We start from the raw sequence: 16,808 nt of genomic DNA on the forward strand, positions 1-16,808 counted from the left end.
CAAGATGTTGAAAGGATTGTAAACCCTCAAAGGATTATTATTATTACTGGTGTGGGCAATTCCGCTCTAAATGAGTACATCACGGTTCCCTCTGGACAGGAATTATGAGTGTGAAACGGAGTCTTGAACTCATTGCAGCTTTTGTGCAGGCATTTATCTGATACAGAAGAATGGCTTCAGGCTGTTCACAGTCTCATTGATTTGGGATATTCCATATGACTTTTTATCGAACCTAGTTTTGGGTGCCAGGTCTAAAACTTACTTTTGGTTCTGGGTTGATGTCTCTGGCAACACTGCTGATGGCGTGTGAGTCCTAACCTGGGAGACTATTGATTGTTGTGTTGCCAGACGCACAACAAAAAGGAGACAAAGAATACGCTTCTGCGTGTGCATAGCTTAGGGGAGTGGGGGAGGGGAGTAGGTGGGAGGGGAAACCTCAAATCTGTTTGACCCCTTGCTGGGAGGAAGGGCAAAACAGGCCCATGGTCAAATTTAAAACGATTTGTGTGATTTGTGCCCGATTTAATAAGGACATGTTTTAATAAGTACATGTCTCCATAGTTGATAGATTTTTAAGACCGTTCTCAATAGCCAGAAATAAACAGGAATTGAGGTTAACCAACGTATCTATGGAGGAGTTAAGCTAATGGAGGTTTCTCCACTTACCATCTGAATCCATCTGTTTAACTATCTCCTCACTCTGTTTGCTGCCCTCAGTGTTGGCCAAGATTAGCCTCAGCCAGACAGTGACAAATGGTCTCAGCCCCCTCAGAGTGTAATGTGATGATGTGCGGATCACCTCCTCTGTACCAAATTCCATTTGGTTGTACATGTACTTGTATTGAAGCTGAAAAACCCAAGACAACAGAAAGATTTTGGTTTGTTAGATAACCAACCCTGAGCTCAAAAACTTAATGATGCCTGACCATGATGGAGCTAAGAAAGATTGCTCAACCTGAGCAAAAGTTCCTGACACAAGCATGTAGAATTGTTTGACCCATAAAGAACTTCGAACCTTACGTACCGTCAGATTGTATGCGTGGCATCGCGTCACAGCGTACCCAAATGTTTCCCATTGTATAGTCAGTTGCCTTGCTCTGACATCCACCACATTGACATTTTGGGGGCCTTGAACAGGGTCTGACAGAGTGATACATGGAGTGAGTGACAGAAAGAGTGAGTGACAGAATGAAAGGAGCATTTTGGAGAGGAGCTAGCATAAAACTATGAAAAAAGATTGGTGAGAAAAACTAACAGTAAATTTTAAATTGCTAAGAGTCAGGAAGTACTTGAGGAGTATGTTTTCACAGAAAATTATAGATTTTTTTTTATCCTTGAGAGACAATTATAAAAACTAACAAATCTGCCAGTAAGGAGGAAAAAGACAAATAATCATGGATAGTTAGTCGCTCTAAAAGTTGAAATATGTTTCGTAACCTAAAATCATTTATTTATTTTTCTGTCTTACAGAACAAAAAAAAAAACCCTATTAAAGCTGACTTGGTCATTTAGACAAAAACCCTGAATTTCCTTTATTGTACACATTTCATGCTGATCTCACATCTTTGGAATCCAAGGACGTTGTCTGTTAATTACTGCAACAATGACTGTAACAACCAGCAGAGAAGCAGAACAGCTATGCAGAGCTGAGAATCTGCAGCACTTCCTGTATTGATCCACAAACATTTGGAGTTGTTAAAACCCCAAGAATACCGTATTTTCACAACTATAACACTAAAACACTGAGATTTTCTCAAAAATCGACGGTTATAATATAATATGGTGCGCCTTGTGTGTGGAGTTCCAAAATCTGCTGTGCGCACCGTAGTGGTGGGTGCACTACGGTAAACGCTCCGCTAATCGATTAGCAGCACACCTACACGTAAGGATCCCCTAAAATGGCGCCGGTCAAGCGAGACGCATATGAATGAGGCTTACTTTAAACTGCAGGCCATCGAATATGCGGCTGAAAATGGCAATCGAGCAATCTTAGTGTTTTCGCTTTATGAGGAGGCGGCATCTCTCCATACGCACGAGGACAACTGTTGCATAGCGGCTGCCCGCGGATTACCAGGAGAGGGCGGCCATCTTCCGCACCTACTGCCGCAACAAGGGCTGCTGCCCAGCCACATCTCCAACATGGATGAGATCCCTCTGACTTTTAACATCCCTTTGACCCACAAAGTGGAGAAAAAGGGACCAGCATGGTGGCGATACGCACAACGAGGCACGAGAAGTCGTCGTTCACCGTGGTTCTCGGCTGCCACGGAAACGGACAGAGCACTGGATGATGGAAGGCGAACACTCCTTCACAAAGACTATGAGGCAGCGGCGGGCAAGTTATGCCACCATATGCGGGTGGATTGTAGAGGGCTATGATACCGTCTTCATGCATAGGAAGAGCTTTCACAAAATCAACGCTGAAGCAGAATCGGTCAGTGAGTCCGATTCAGATGATTAAGAAGAGGAATTCGGGATGTTGGACATTGAAATAGTGCAGCTGTTTCATTCAGATACAGAAGATGAAAACTTTGATGGTTTTGTGGCGGAAGAATGAATATTTTGTTCAATAAATGTGTCGAAACTCATTGTTTTACTTCCGTTGTCATTTTTTACTGTATGTTTCAGCATGCGCCTAATAATACGGTGCGCCTTATGTATGTTTTAAATACAGAAATAGCACCCATAACTGAGACTGCACCTTTTAATACAGTGTGCCTTATGGTCGTGAAAATACGGTATATGCTTAATGACCAAAATCACACACACACACACATGCCTGAGCCATATATTGGCTTCTCATGTATATATGTAACCATAAGCAACGAAAGTAAGGAGAGGGTCGTTGATTACCGGTAATGGAAGAGACCCCTTTCACCTAAACTACAAACTGGAGCGGACCACCAACAGTGAGGCTATTTTTGAGAAGGCTTACAACAGGCTGTACTTTCTGAGGAAGGTGAGGTTGTTCAGAGTGTGTAGTAAACTGTTTCACCAGTCAGTTTCACCACAATGAAATTATGGGAATGAGCAGTTAGAGACTTGTGAGAAATGAAGTGTTCCAAGATTTATTTTGCCCAAACAAGCCTCTTAATGTAAATCTAAGATCAGCCTAATAAGATGTCAGATAAAAGACAACAGAGCTAAGCCTCCTTAAAGACCATCTGAGACAGTGGATTATGTGAATTAGCTTCCCTATAATGTGTGTATGTGAACAACATGAGCATGGACGGAGAGGGGATGCCTGTATTTGCGGCTGTGGTGGCAGACTTTGGCCTCCCTGCGGTGCCCTGTGGTTTAACGAGTCTGTGTTTCTGCTAAAGAGACCAAAGCTATCTTAATCCACCATTCAGGCATGAGATCATGGCAGACTGGCATTTGGTAGCCTGGGAAGCTGTCTGTGTGTGTGTATATGTGTGTGTGTGTGTGTGTGTGTGTGTGTGTGTGTGTGTGTGTGTGTGTGTGTGTGTGTGGGGGGGGGGGGGGGTATAACTGCTGTAAAAACTAATCCTCAGGTCAGCATGATGAGGAGTATGCTTTCACACAGCTGCCAGGAAAATGGACATTACGGCCAACCTAAATGGACGTTCAAAAAAGACATACTTGACCAAAAAATCACTGTCAAGTAGAAACAGTACAAACATTCTAGTGAGAACTACTCCAGCAGATGTCTCATGCTGAATAAAAAAAACAAAGAGAACAAATGTGATAAAAACCTGCAATTAGCTGCACTTAGAAAGATCAAATTATGTTCCTACTGTGAACACACTGTAATTCCTGAATCTTTCATCACTGAGCCTCACACAGGCAATTAAATTATTATTTTCCCCCAAGAACATCAGTAAAACAGGCTCCGCTCTCTGCCCTTCTTATTCTCAGTAAGATTCAATCCTGTTAGCACCATCAGCTTTAAGCTCATGGAACTGTGCTTCCATAAAAGCAGCAAAGCACCAACCACAAAAAACAACAAGTCCCTCATGTCAGACTTTAATATCCCAAGCACCCGATTAATCAATCAATCAATCTTTATTTATATAGCGTCTTATAAAATCAAAATTGTTTTAAGGCGCTTTCCAGAATCCCAGGGCCTGACCCCAGACAAGCAACAGTGGCAAGGAAAAACTCCCCTTTAACAGGAAGAAACCTTGAGCAGGACCAGGCTCATGTAGGGGGACCCGGCTGATGGCCGGCTGGGTAAAGAGAGAGGAGAGGAGAGGAGAGGAGAGGAGAGGAGAGGAGAGGAGAGGAGAGGAGAGGAGAGGAGAGGAGAGGAGAGGAGAGGAGAGGAGAGGAGAGGAGAGGAGAGGAGAGGAGGAGAGGAGAGGAGAAGGAGAAGGAGAAGGAGAAGGAGAAGGAGAAGGAGAAGGAGAAGGAGAAGGAGAGGAGAGTGTTAAATTAAGTCATGGCTATTGTTTTATTCACCAGTTACTTAGGTTACCAGCGGATACTATGAAACTCAAGTAACAAAAGGACAAAATGAGAAGACAACTTATCAGAGGAATCAATAGAGGGAACGACGGATTAGAGCGCCAAACCCTGAAGTGGAGAATGCTAGTTTTTTGGCACTGGCATCTCTCCTGGACATATGTCTGTGACCTTTCTCAGTCATCCAGGTCATGGTTGTTCTGGTAGTTGAATCATAGCAACTGGACTGTGAGTTTCCTGAAGACGTTTCACCTCTCATCTAAAATGCTTCATCAGTTCTAGCTGACGAGGAGTTCCAGATACTGTGCCAATGAATGTCGATGAATGTCACAAAGTGCAATAATATCAATAACTGCTGCGGAAACTGAAAAATTCCCTTCATTCACAGTATATAGATGAAATGCAGCCTCGTTGAAGGTATGTATGAGTGCTGACCAGGACTGTAGAGGAATCGTTTGTCTTGCCTACAGCCACTGCTGAACTCTGAATATTTCATGCTTATGTTATTGACTCCATCATCAGGTGGCTTCAATAAAATGCTTCCATCAGCAGATGCTCACCCAGATATATCAGCACTTTGCTGAAACAAAGGCACATACAATTTGTAGCTTAGATTGCAGATTCTGAATTTATGCAGTCTTTTCAAAGGTGTGAACAATAAATAACCACTTTGCAAAAGCAAACACAATTTGAATGAATACAAAGAGCCGAGAAGCCAGCGAAGCAGCAGTAACACCAAATTATGCCTCCGTCTGACCCAATCCTGGCTTCTCCGAGTCCTGACTTTCCTCTGTTCTCTCTAGTTATTTAATTTCATGTTTCTTTTTCTGATAATAAGGACCTCAACAGATACACATACACACAGTTCTCATAAGTTAGGACAAAAACAAAGAGCAACAAAGTCATTGAAGTCTCTTGGCTAATAATCTTGAAACACACATGGACGCGCGCACACACACACACTCACACACACACACACACACTTGTGTGTTAGGGTTAAATGTTATGGGATGCTATATGTCGGCTTGTCCTCACAGTAATAGAAGAGCAAATGTGTGTTTTTGCTCAGCATCACAATGATTTGAGAGAAACACACACAGCAGAGCGCTGACTTTGGCCAGATTATGGGCAGGTTGTGTTCCATCAATATTCATTTGCCTGCACTTCTGTGTATTATCACGCAGATACACATACTCACAGATACACACACATTCAATACAGGAATTGTCTGCATTTCTTTCAGTATCATCTGCAAGAAACAGGGTGGAGGTCCAGAGGAAGTAGTGCAAACCCTATAAAACTGAGAGAGGATTCCTGTTACTATTCCATTTAAATTTTATTGTATTTGGATACATCTGTACGTTCAATTACGTAGGGTTTTCTGTTTTGTTTTGTTTTAATTTGATTTTGCACCTGTGTTTTCTGAATTATGGATCAGGAATCAACACTAGAAAGTGATGATATGTCAACCACTGTTCTTGACTTCCTGAAGGGAAGGCTTGGTATTCCACTGTGTTCTCATTCCCAGCTTAATGAGTCAGGGGCTCTGAAAATTGAACTTGGAATACAAATCTGTCCAAGAGGAGGATCCGTCAGTCAGTCAGTTTCACCTGCGAATGGCAGAAACAAGGCAATAGCTGCAAATAGCCCCGTTTCTGGCCCCCATCAGGAATGAAGCTGATGTTATCGGTGCTTTGTAGTCCTGACCAGAAAGTAGCAGAGCACGACGGGAGACGCTGCAGTATTTCTGTCTACCTGACATGGACCATCCACGAGCTCAATGATAACCTCATTCCAGTCATGAGGAACTAGATCCCCCAGGGGCCAGTCATCAAGAGGGGTCAAATGCTGACTGTACATGACTTCTGACTCAAACACACACACACACACACACACACACACACACACACACACAAACACACGCACACACACACAAATGTAGGAGTCGCAATTTTTTGCAAACAATACCATACACATTCAGCCCATCACTTCCGGTGTGTGTTTGTGAGTGTGTATGTGTGAGTGTAGGCCGGAGAGGGAACCATTGTTTGTGTTGAGATTATTTATGTAATTTGGGACAAAGTCTTATTAAAATCACATCAGTTGGAGAAACAAAATGGGTGAAGGAGATTCTTCTCCAAACTTTCACCGGTGGTTTGACAGTGCACTCACAATAGCACCATTTCCACCATGCCATGCCAAGAATGCCAAGAACCCGTCCTCACGCTCACACCAGGGTTCATACATATTGACTATGATCCCACAAGTTACATAAGATAACATTGTACTGGGCACGGTATGGTTTGCTCGTGTGAGTGTGCCCTAATTTAGGCTGGAATATGCAGACTTCTGAGAGAGAGCTGAGAGAACAATTCCATTGTTTTTCCGTCTTCAGTGTAACGTCTGCCTGACCATTAAATGCGACAATAACAGCAAGATCTACCATTTTCACATATTAGACAGCTTTTATTGACGTCAATAGGATGTGCTTTCATGACAACAGGACTTTCTATATGTCTTTGTTTTAAAGCCTAAAATGTAGAGTGTGCTTACCTTGGGTAGTTTGAATGAAAATGTTAGAATCAACTTAGCTGTGTCAAATTTACACTGACAGCTTGTGGCTCCAGATTAAACTCTCTCTAATTCAAAATAGTTGTGAATTGATGAGTTTATCACCTCTGCATTAGCACTACACAGATTTGAACAGTTAAGAAATGCACGGGCAGTTGGACCGTGGACTTGTCAGTGCCACATTCGTGGGATGGCAGAGAACAGATGGATGTACTGCAACATGTTCCTGCCAACCAGCCTCAGATGAAGATAAGGTGCCACCAGTGTGCAGTTTACACTAAAATGAGCTTTGAGTTGAGCCGAACTGGCAGCAGTTGCGATGGACGTTCAAACAGTGACATGAGAAGATAATGAAGAACTTTTCAATTTCAGTTGACCTGCTCCTCTAATGCTGACAATCACATCTGGCCCTCCCTCATCATCCTTTCCGTCTCCTGTATCTGGAGCTGTTGCTTTGCCTTCCTGTTTGTGTTTCATCTGTGACTTCCTCACACCTCTCTTACACCGTCTCCTGAGACACACAGTACTTCATTACTCACTCACCTGCTGCCACAAAAGACACCCATCAAGCCTCCACTGCTCTCAATAGTCTTGCCTGGTTTTCACAACACAAGAGAATTGGGTTGGATTATGAAGGTGTGAGTTTCAATGCAGAACCTGTGAATGTAATCAACAGAATTGTGACATTTGATGGTGAATTTGGGGTATTTACTGTCATTTATTTTGGTGGGTTGTGGTTCATCGCTGGCTTTCTTTCTAGTACTTCCTGGTCTCTCCAGCTGAACATTATTCAACCTGAGGAGTGTCTACAGTAAGTGTTAGCATTCATCCTGTAGCTTCAGCAAGTCACCAGTCAATAACTCCTGTGATCAACATTCCTTCTCTCAATTTTCTGCCTCTCATTTGCATTTTCCTTAACAGCTAGTAAAAAGCACTCGGACCTACAGTAGACCAAGCTGCTCATTTCCCCACATATTGTAACTTATCCCCATAGTATTTTATATACTTAGGTAGTTGCAATACAAGGATACATAACATAGAAGGTTGGTTTATGTTCCAGAATCTGTAAAATCACCAACGTTTAATGAGCTCTTCCTTTGATCATTGTCGAATTCTTTGAAAATTTCATTAAAAGCCCTCCATAACTTCTCTAAGTTATTTTGCTAACAAACAAACACCTTACATGACCTCATTTGTGCAGGTAATAAATCAGGGAACAAAAAAAGCAAATTTAAACACATTGCGAAACAGTCTTTGATTCACTCCTCTGCGTAGTGATCTGTGGACATCACAGATCTGACGCCATCGACTGAATTGGACAAAACACCCTCAAAACCATTTGACAACATAAAGTCCTCTCATTTGTTACATGTTTTAGCATTGTTTTGATGATGAGAAACTGTGACAGATGACCTGATCCCTCTTAACTGAAGTGTACAGAAACGTGGAGTCAAACATCTCAATTGGAACAAGGCTGGCAGCTTTAAAGATCTTACAATTTTGTTAGGAGACTTTTTAAATAATGTTTAAGTAACTGACTGGTTGCTGTTTTAAAAGTTGAAGATTAAAAATTTCAATTATCTACATTTTCACATTTGCAAAAAGTGTTACCATTGTTACCATTGGAAGAATTTATGAAATAACTGTTCCTCCACATTTATGTCATAATTGTGTCAAAATTTGTGAATCAAATTTTCCAAAACCATTTGATCTATTACTGACACTTCTGATCCATCATGGTCGTCTTCATCTCTTTTCATTCCATCATCACCCTTCTCTTCCTCTCTATCCTCCTATTTCGTCCATTCAGCCCACTGAAAAAAACAAACCTGTTACGCTAGAAACAATGCAAAACTGCCCCCAAGAGCACCAATTAAAGCAGCACCAGGACCACGTGCACAGACACCAAGTGCACTTGGCAACCCCTCTAGAACAGCTACAGCCCTGGTTAACAGAGACATTGAGTCATTTTTGTGGAATTGTGTGCATATGGAATCCATCTGAACATGAGACATCTTTGTGTGTCTAAAGGTTCTCCCTTTTGTCCAATAACCCCAATTACTGGTGTCAGTAGAACGGAAGAAGTAGACGCAGTCTGGATGTAGCTAGGGGTCATAGGGGTCAATTAAAGACCCAACTCTCTCAGCCATCTGGTTAGGCCGCCCTTTTGGTGAAGGCTGTGACTATCATCCAGCGTTGTGTGTGTTTTTCTTTGAGAATTTTCTTTGGTCTTACAAAATATGTGTGACCTTTATCTTAATGGATTCTGTTGGCTTAATAACAAAGGTGCGTTCTTGTCTGTAAGGGCGTGTGTGTGTGTGTGTGTGTGTGTGTGTGTGTGTGTGTGTGTGTGTGTGTGTGTGTGTGTGTGTGTGTTTGTTTGTATGCTAGCATTTTTTTTAAGATGTACACATTTCTGCTCCCACACTGCGCAACCGAGGAAGGCAGAATGTGTTTTCTGCAGGAAACCAATGATAATGGTTTAACAAATAAACATTAGGAGGCAGCTCTGATGTGAAAACTGGTCAAAACCTGATGGCAGTCGGAGGATGTTGCACTGAAGAGGATGATTGGGCCATGGAGAGAGTCAGGTGGGCATAAAAGCCTTGAGAAGCAAAGAGTGATTAAATGAACACAGAGGCTGGTTGAGCAGAGCGGGGGTGCGTGATGAAACCAATCACGTATCAAGGCCGTGTCCTTGCTCTGTCCCCAGCAAATGGAGAATTCATCTTCTCACACCCGCTGATCATGATCCAGGCACTCATTGCAAAAAGGGGCACTTTCTGGAACTCACAGTTGGATTCTCTGGAACTGCTGGTTATGATGAAAAGCTGTGAGTTTAAGAGATGACAGCTAAGGTGGTTCAGAGATCATTAACCAACCATCTTCACATGAACACGGGGGCATCTTTCTCCATCTGCACACCATTTGACTGAAGTCCAAGAGTAAAATTTTAAATGCAGCAGGTTCCTGGAGGCCTGAGGGTTGCATCCAGAAGCTAACATGAACAGAGGGGTGAAGAGAGGAGGTGTGGAGACAAACACACAACAACAGTGCCAACAGTAGCCAGCAGCCTTTTGAGCATCTGTCATACCTGCCTGCTGCCATCAAATCAAACACACACACACACACACGCACACACACACACAGAGGGAGAGAGAGAGAGACCCAGAATGTATAAAGGATGTGACAGTTCTAAACAGCAACATTCACCGGGAAACACATGCTCCACCACACACAAACACACACACTCACACACACACACACTGTCCTTCACCTATGGCCCACTGCACTTCCCATCAGTCACTGTCTCTTCACTGTTGTCCCACTTTTGTCATGCTACTACATTATCTTCATCCACTTATTTTGACTTTCAAAGTAGACCCTTGAATAACGCTCTCTGTTTTAAATCATTATTAACAATGAGTTACAATTAACATGCTGACCATCATTTCAAGTTGTATTTTGTTGAGTCTGCTCTGGAGCAAATTGAAATATGGAAAATTAGACAAAAATTAATTGAGTAGATGTGCTCTCACACATCTGGGCCACTTTCTGAATCTTTGGCTCCAGCTCCCCGTGACCCCAAACGGGATAACACGGTCAAGAAAACAAATGATAACATTGACAACTTCTTTATATACATTACATTTAATTACATGAAAGGAAAAAGTGTCAAAATGGACAAAAACACATACATGAATCAAGATAGATATATCAGACATTAGAAAAAGAGAAGCACATGAAAAAGGAGAGAGCAAGAAAAAGGAATGAAAAAGGAGAGAAATTAGGGAAAAAAACAAGATGAGTAACAAAGACCACTGACACAATGAGGAGAAACTCAGGAAGAAAGTCAAAAACTTAAAATAATGGGAAGAATCAAATGCCCGAACACAGAACAGAGACAAAACACCCCCCCACCCAGCCACCTGTCTTTATATCCCTCTGATCCTCACTATGAGCGGTGATTGCCCCCTCCTGACCTGTTCCATCGTGTCAAGCTGCTCTCACACATCTGGGCCACTTTCTGAATCTTTGATCTGAGCTTATCTCTCAAGAAGTAGTAATGGGAGACTTTTTATCCTTTTTAATGTCTCTAGTCCCGTTGGTCTTTAGGTCTTAGACCACTAACTCTGAGAGGACCACGCATATTAAATATGTTGACATTTCAGGTCACATGAAAATCTGAATTTATGAGAATTTACAAATGTATGGTTCAAGTAAGGCACAAAATCAATCAGGGCAAATAAATATTTAAATAAAACCAATGAAAGGAAGAGAAAAAGCAAACTTACCTGCACATTTGGTCCTGGTGATCAGTGGTGGCCCCGGTGGTCCTTTTCCTCCCTCGCCAGGCCTGGACAGGATGACTTTGATCTCATACTCCACATCTGGGTCCAGGTGCCACAGTTTATAGGTGGGAGAGTCCACCGCAAAGGTCTCACACCAGTTCCCTGAAGTGGTGCGGTATGCCACCTCTTTAGAGATTATAGGCCCATCACCAATGATGCTGTTGGCGTTGGGTTTAATCCAGAGGTATGTGGCTCCCACGTTGAGCAGCTCAGGTGGTGCAATTGGGGAGGGTGGAGCTGTGAATGAGAAAGGTGGCAGATGGAAAACACTTATTTTATGCTTTGGGGTATAACAGAACAGGAATGGGCTTGAATACTTTTGCTAGTGTTATTTAACTTTTAGTTGCAGCAGTAGTAGAAGTAGCCTTTCAGCTTTCAGTTTATTTATACTGTGTACCAGCGATCTAACAAGTACTTTGACTTTGTCTTCAAATTCATTAAATAAGCTACTGGTTTCTTAATCAAGGACAAGATGGAGATGGAGATCGTGATAAGGTTTCTTTGCTTTATTCGCATGTCAGCAGTAGGTGCAGAACCTATAAGTGGGAGAAAGACATTTGACATGGTCTTGAGGACCCACAGGTCTCCTGTATAGAGGAGATGTGGACAGTTCCTTCAGTTCCTCATTGACAAGGTCACCATCACTAGGGCTCTAATTACGGCTCCTGTCCATGAACCCTCAGTGCTAGCCCCTTTGTTCTGTTGTCCTTGACAGTTTTGACCCTGTAAGATTTGAATCTTCATGAATCTTACTCTGCTCCTTCCCAGGCCTGACTGCTGTAACTTGTTCTTCTGCCTTAGCAGATCTTCTCTCACTGGTCTCCAAACGGTCCAAAATGCAACTGCGAGTTTTTAACTGGTGCAAGCAAACGGGAACACATTCCCCCATCTTAAGATTCCCTTTCAATTATTTTTATTCACTGATAAGTCTCGTGCCACCTCCTGAGCTTCCTGGCCCTCCAGTCTCCACCGCCTGGCTTAAACACACCTGTTCTCTCTATCTTTTGATACCTACAGCTCTGTTTTTCCAGTGGTTTATTGGGTTTTTTACTTTGTTTGATCATGACTGAATTGGACACTGGGGATGCAGGGGTTAGCAATAAGGGTCCTGGGGCTTTTACGGGTTCTCCCCATGGTTCTTCCAATGCCCAGGGTTTTCTCTCTGGGTATTCTGGCTTCCTCCCACAGTCCAAATAAATCCATTTAGGGGAGAAGTGAACTTCCCTTGACAATGCACAGTAACCCCAAGAAATGGTACTTAAAGCAGAATAAGGTTTATATTTCTGAGTGTAAATCCCTGTTTTATTCCTGAAGTTTGCTTTTTCAATCATACCCTATATTTTGCTAGCTCAGAGTAATGGTTGCTCTTCTGCTGTCTGCAAAGTTCTGATTTTAGTCAGCCAGTTTTGTACTTTTCTAACTGCTTCATCAGAATGCATCTGAAAAGTACCACTCTATCACCCAGTACAGTGGCCTACAGGCTCTTATTACATCTTTGCTAACAATTATCAAATGACAGAAAATCAGTTCTTCATTAACTTAATTTAACTAATAGCTTCTATTGCTACACCACAGGAAGAGGCAGCACTAGCATTCAGCCATTACCACCCTCCAACTCTTTCTGTCCATCATCCTTTCATGCCTCTTTCTGCAGCTTCATGAACAGTTCCACAGACCACTGATTTATCCTTCTCAGCGCTGAATAACGGAATCATTCCAGATGAAATCCTTCATTGATTATATTGTCTTATTTATTGGTCTTGTAAATAGAGTGTTGCCGGTTCAAGTCCCGGGACTGAGCAAGGTGCAGTAAGGTTTGGCCCACGGGATGGGCTGAGGAAGGAAGTCAAAATCCCTATTACCAATTGTCCATGCAAACAGTTGGAACTTGTCAAGCCACTGTTTGAAGTAGTTTTGACTTCAGTAAATGGGACAGGGCTGTCTGTTAACAGTGTCTCACCTTTCACCATAACAACACGCTCTGATTTTCAAGTGTTTTCTCAATTTCTTAGATCGTGACATGTGACCAGATCAGACCTGCCCGACTACTCGTGTACACGCGCTACGTGCTCGCTTGGTCGTTGCTGCTGACACCAAAATGGTGGTGTCATCCTAAAGTTGAAGGAAATGTAGAAATTGGAAAAAAGAGGAACCTTCATGCATTAGTTAGATTTCTCATCTGAAATTCTTTCTGAAGCATCCACTTTTTCTTGGTGTCTCTCTTTGCTTCTCCCTCAAAGACCCCCCCCCCCCCCACACACACACACACACACACACACACACACACACACACATCTATCGATCTACTGTATCTATCGATCTATCTTCTAAAATGTCTTTTTTCCAATTTTTTAAAATGTCTTGGTTCTGATGTTCACCTGCAGAACATCTTGTCCTCTCTACATCTTCTATTTCAGTGACCTTCTGCCATTCTTCACCTTCACTCCTCCTCTACCTCTTCAACACATTCATGCATTACTTATTTGTCTGTTCAGAAATTCCCTATGAAGTGCCAATGTACTCTTTGAGATGTGCGGAATGCTGTGGCCATGGAATACACACACACACACACACACACACACACACACACACACACACACATACACACACACACGCCCTTACAGACAAGAACGCACCTTTGTTATTAAGCCAACAGAATCCATTAAGATAAAGGTCACACATAACATTTCTAATATAACTTTATTTATGATGCCCTCAGACATTTTACACAGATTTTTCTACATTTTTTCATAATTTTCCTTCATCTGAATTGTACATCATTTTTATTTCTTGAATAGTTCAGAGTAGCATTCAAATCCAGCTAAAAGTGGCATCATTTAGCGAAGAATGTGCTCAAATGACCCAGTTCTCTTTGTGTCTCCACCGTGTGTTGATCGAGTTGAGTTTTCCATAGAAACATGGTGCTTAATAGCAGAAGAACTCTGTATAATTTAGTGGCCTATAAGGTCCAATCTCATGGCACTTGTGGTGGTTCTCTGGCAGTCTGGCCCTCCAAGCAGCCCCTGACTGACACAGATGTAAGGTGGTCCCGAGGAAATTTTGTGTGAATTACAATGTTGTACTGGTGATGCACTGGCAGAAGTTCAAGAGCTCCTGAAATCCTCCTCCTCAGTGGTTTCTCCTGTAAGGAACAAATATCGTTGTTCCGGAATGTGTTAATTTTTTTCTCTGTATTCCAGTCTGGTAATATTATCGTATGTAGTTTATTTCACTGCATCATTTTTGCAGCTTCTGGTGGAACCAATTATGATATGAATATATTCTGTGTGTGGGTTTCACACTTGTTTCTTCGCTAAATTAATGTTTGGATTTTCTTCTGGAACATAAAGTTTAGCTGTTTTTTTCTCCTAATCAGGGAACTGAAGATTCTGTAATTGGACTTTTCATTTCAAAACATTTCAAAATCTCTATGGACACACTGACACATCAGTACCCGTACACATCAGTACTCACCAGTACCAACACTTATGTACTGTGGTGGCAAAGCACAATCTACAGTCAGCTTCATGACCACGCAGGGGACTAGAGACTATGCAAAAGATGATGTTTTCCTTGGAAGCTCTTTCTCAGAAACACACACACACACATCCATACACATGCACACTGTCCTCAAGGCACCGCCTGACTTGCTTTGGCTACGCCCTGCTGAGTCTTATCTTTGACAGACAGGAACACACACAGACCCAATACGCATCTGCAACACACACTCAAAATACAGCATTCATTTACCCCCCGTACCCCCCACCCCCAGGTTATGGTTGAGACTCTGCTGCCCCAGGGCTGCGACTGCATCTGTTCGACAAGAGCCACGCAAATGAGAAAAACTAATCACCAGAGAGCACCTCTGTGTGTGTGTGTGTGTGTGTGTGTGTGTGTGTGTGTGTGTGTGTGTGTGTGTGTGTGTGTGTGTGTGTGTGTGTGTGTGTGTGAGACATACATATGCGTGTGCACACACTGCAACTACAAACACATACGTATGCACAAATTATAAATGTTTACAGATTATCCTAATATGAAGCAGGAGGGCAAGGAAGGAAGGGAGGATGTTGCAGATGGGTAAAATAAAGGTCAGTAAAGCATATAAAGATCACGGTGACTGCACAAGGTGATTCGGGGATGTGCATGTGTGTTGGCTTGGAGTATTCCTCTGGTACAGGCTTGGGTTGCCAGCACCTGAGCTCAACATCTCCATGCACACACACACAAACACTCACACAATTTTCCACCACGATTCCTTCCAGTAGCAGATGGTAATGCATGTTTTAATCCCTGAACTACAGACAGACAGACAGACAGACAGACGGACAGACGGACGGACGGACGGACGGACGGACAGACGGACAGAGACAGATTCGGCATCTTTTGCTCATTTACCTTTAACACTCAGGTTGGCATAGCTGGACACCCCTGACCCACCATTTGAGCGGACAACACAGCGGTACTGGCTGGTGCCATGTTTTGAAGTGTCACCAACGTTAACCATGGAAGAAAAACGGCGGTGGTTCACCACTCTGGTCATCATCAGTGCCGTGTCTTTCCCATTGCACTGCTGCAGGATTTAAGAATAATACAAACTTTTTAAAGCATAACTATGTAAACTGCTGCAGGAGCGCCCCCAATAAACAAGGCATTTTTTGAATTTCCAGCCTATGGGGTGCGATTAGTGAAACAATTCATGCCAAAAATAACTACAACATTTCACAGTTAGGTTTAAATGATTTTCAAAGAAGTCAGTTTTTAGGATATTTACAACAAAAATTGTCATCATAGAAAGATATTAAATACTTGATTGTAAATACAAAATGTTAGATGTAAATGTTAAATTTAAAAGTTAGCTCAAGGTTAGCTTATTATCAAAGACACAGGAGATTTAAACTTAAACGCCAGATTTATTTATTTGTCTGCTGTTACTGTTTTATTACTGTGAAGAAATGCAACAATCCTCGACATTTGCTCAGCAAAGAACTTACCACAGGTCTGGTCAGACTAGTACTGTACTACATGTGGTACTCACATGCAGTACTCCCATGCAGTACTCAATGGCAAACTACTGAGAACTGGGTGCTAACCTGTAACCACAGTTTATCATGCTGAGACCATTTCCCTGCAGCTATGCACTCAAACGAAGCATTCTGGCCCACGTTAACCTCCACATTTTGCAGACGCAGGAAGTGAGGCGTTTCACCTACAAGATAAAAGGTGATCAGACACGATGTTATTATTTCTCTCAAATACTCTGAAATCCAGCGTCAGGATTCAATTAAATTGCTTTGAAGATTGTGACGTTAACTTTAAAAAGGAATCTTCATTGAGTCTCAGTGTACTTGAATCCCCATTGGAGTCAGAGGTATAGGACTATTCCGACCCAAAGTGGACTTTTCAGATATACAAAAGTATTCCCTGTCAAAGGCCAGCAAGCAAACCGGCAGTGACTCGGAC

General features: G+C 42.4%; 1 protein-coding gene across 12 annotated transcripts in view; it reads right to left on the reverse strand.

Moving 5' to 3' along the window:
- Positions 1-16,808, reverse strand: part of ptprt (protein tyrosine phosphatase receptor type T) — a 131,513-nt gene that overhangs the window by 86,371 nt on the left and 28,334 nt on the right. For 10 of the 12 annotated variants that reach the window (XM_057028858.1, XM_057028856.1, XM_057028855.1 and 7 more), the window contains exons 6-10: positions 16,439-16,554; positions 15,744-15,918; positions 11,292-11,585; positions 1,025-1,140; positions 667-847 (exon numbers count right to left, since the gene is read on the reverse strand). In XM_057028858.1, coding sequence (XP_056884838.1) covers positions 667-847; positions 1,025-1,140; positions 11,292-11,585; positions 15,744-15,918; positions 16,439-16,554 — 882 coding nt within the window. The remainder of the gene's footprint in view (positions 1-666; positions 848-1,024; positions 1,141-11,291; positions 11,586-15,743; positions 15,919-16,438; positions 16,555-16,808) is intronic. The other 2 variants (XM_057028865.1, XM_057028866.1) reach the window with 1 other exon arrangement.

This window comes from Takifugu flavidus, chromosome 4 (genome assembly GCF_003711565.1).
Source record: "Takifugu flavidus isolate HTHZ2018 chromosome 4, ASM371156v2, whole genome shotgun sequence".
In the NCBI taxonomy this organism is placed as follows: Eukaryota; Metazoa; Chordata; class Actinopteri; order Tetraodontiformes; family Tetraodontidae; genus Takifugu; species Takifugu flavidus.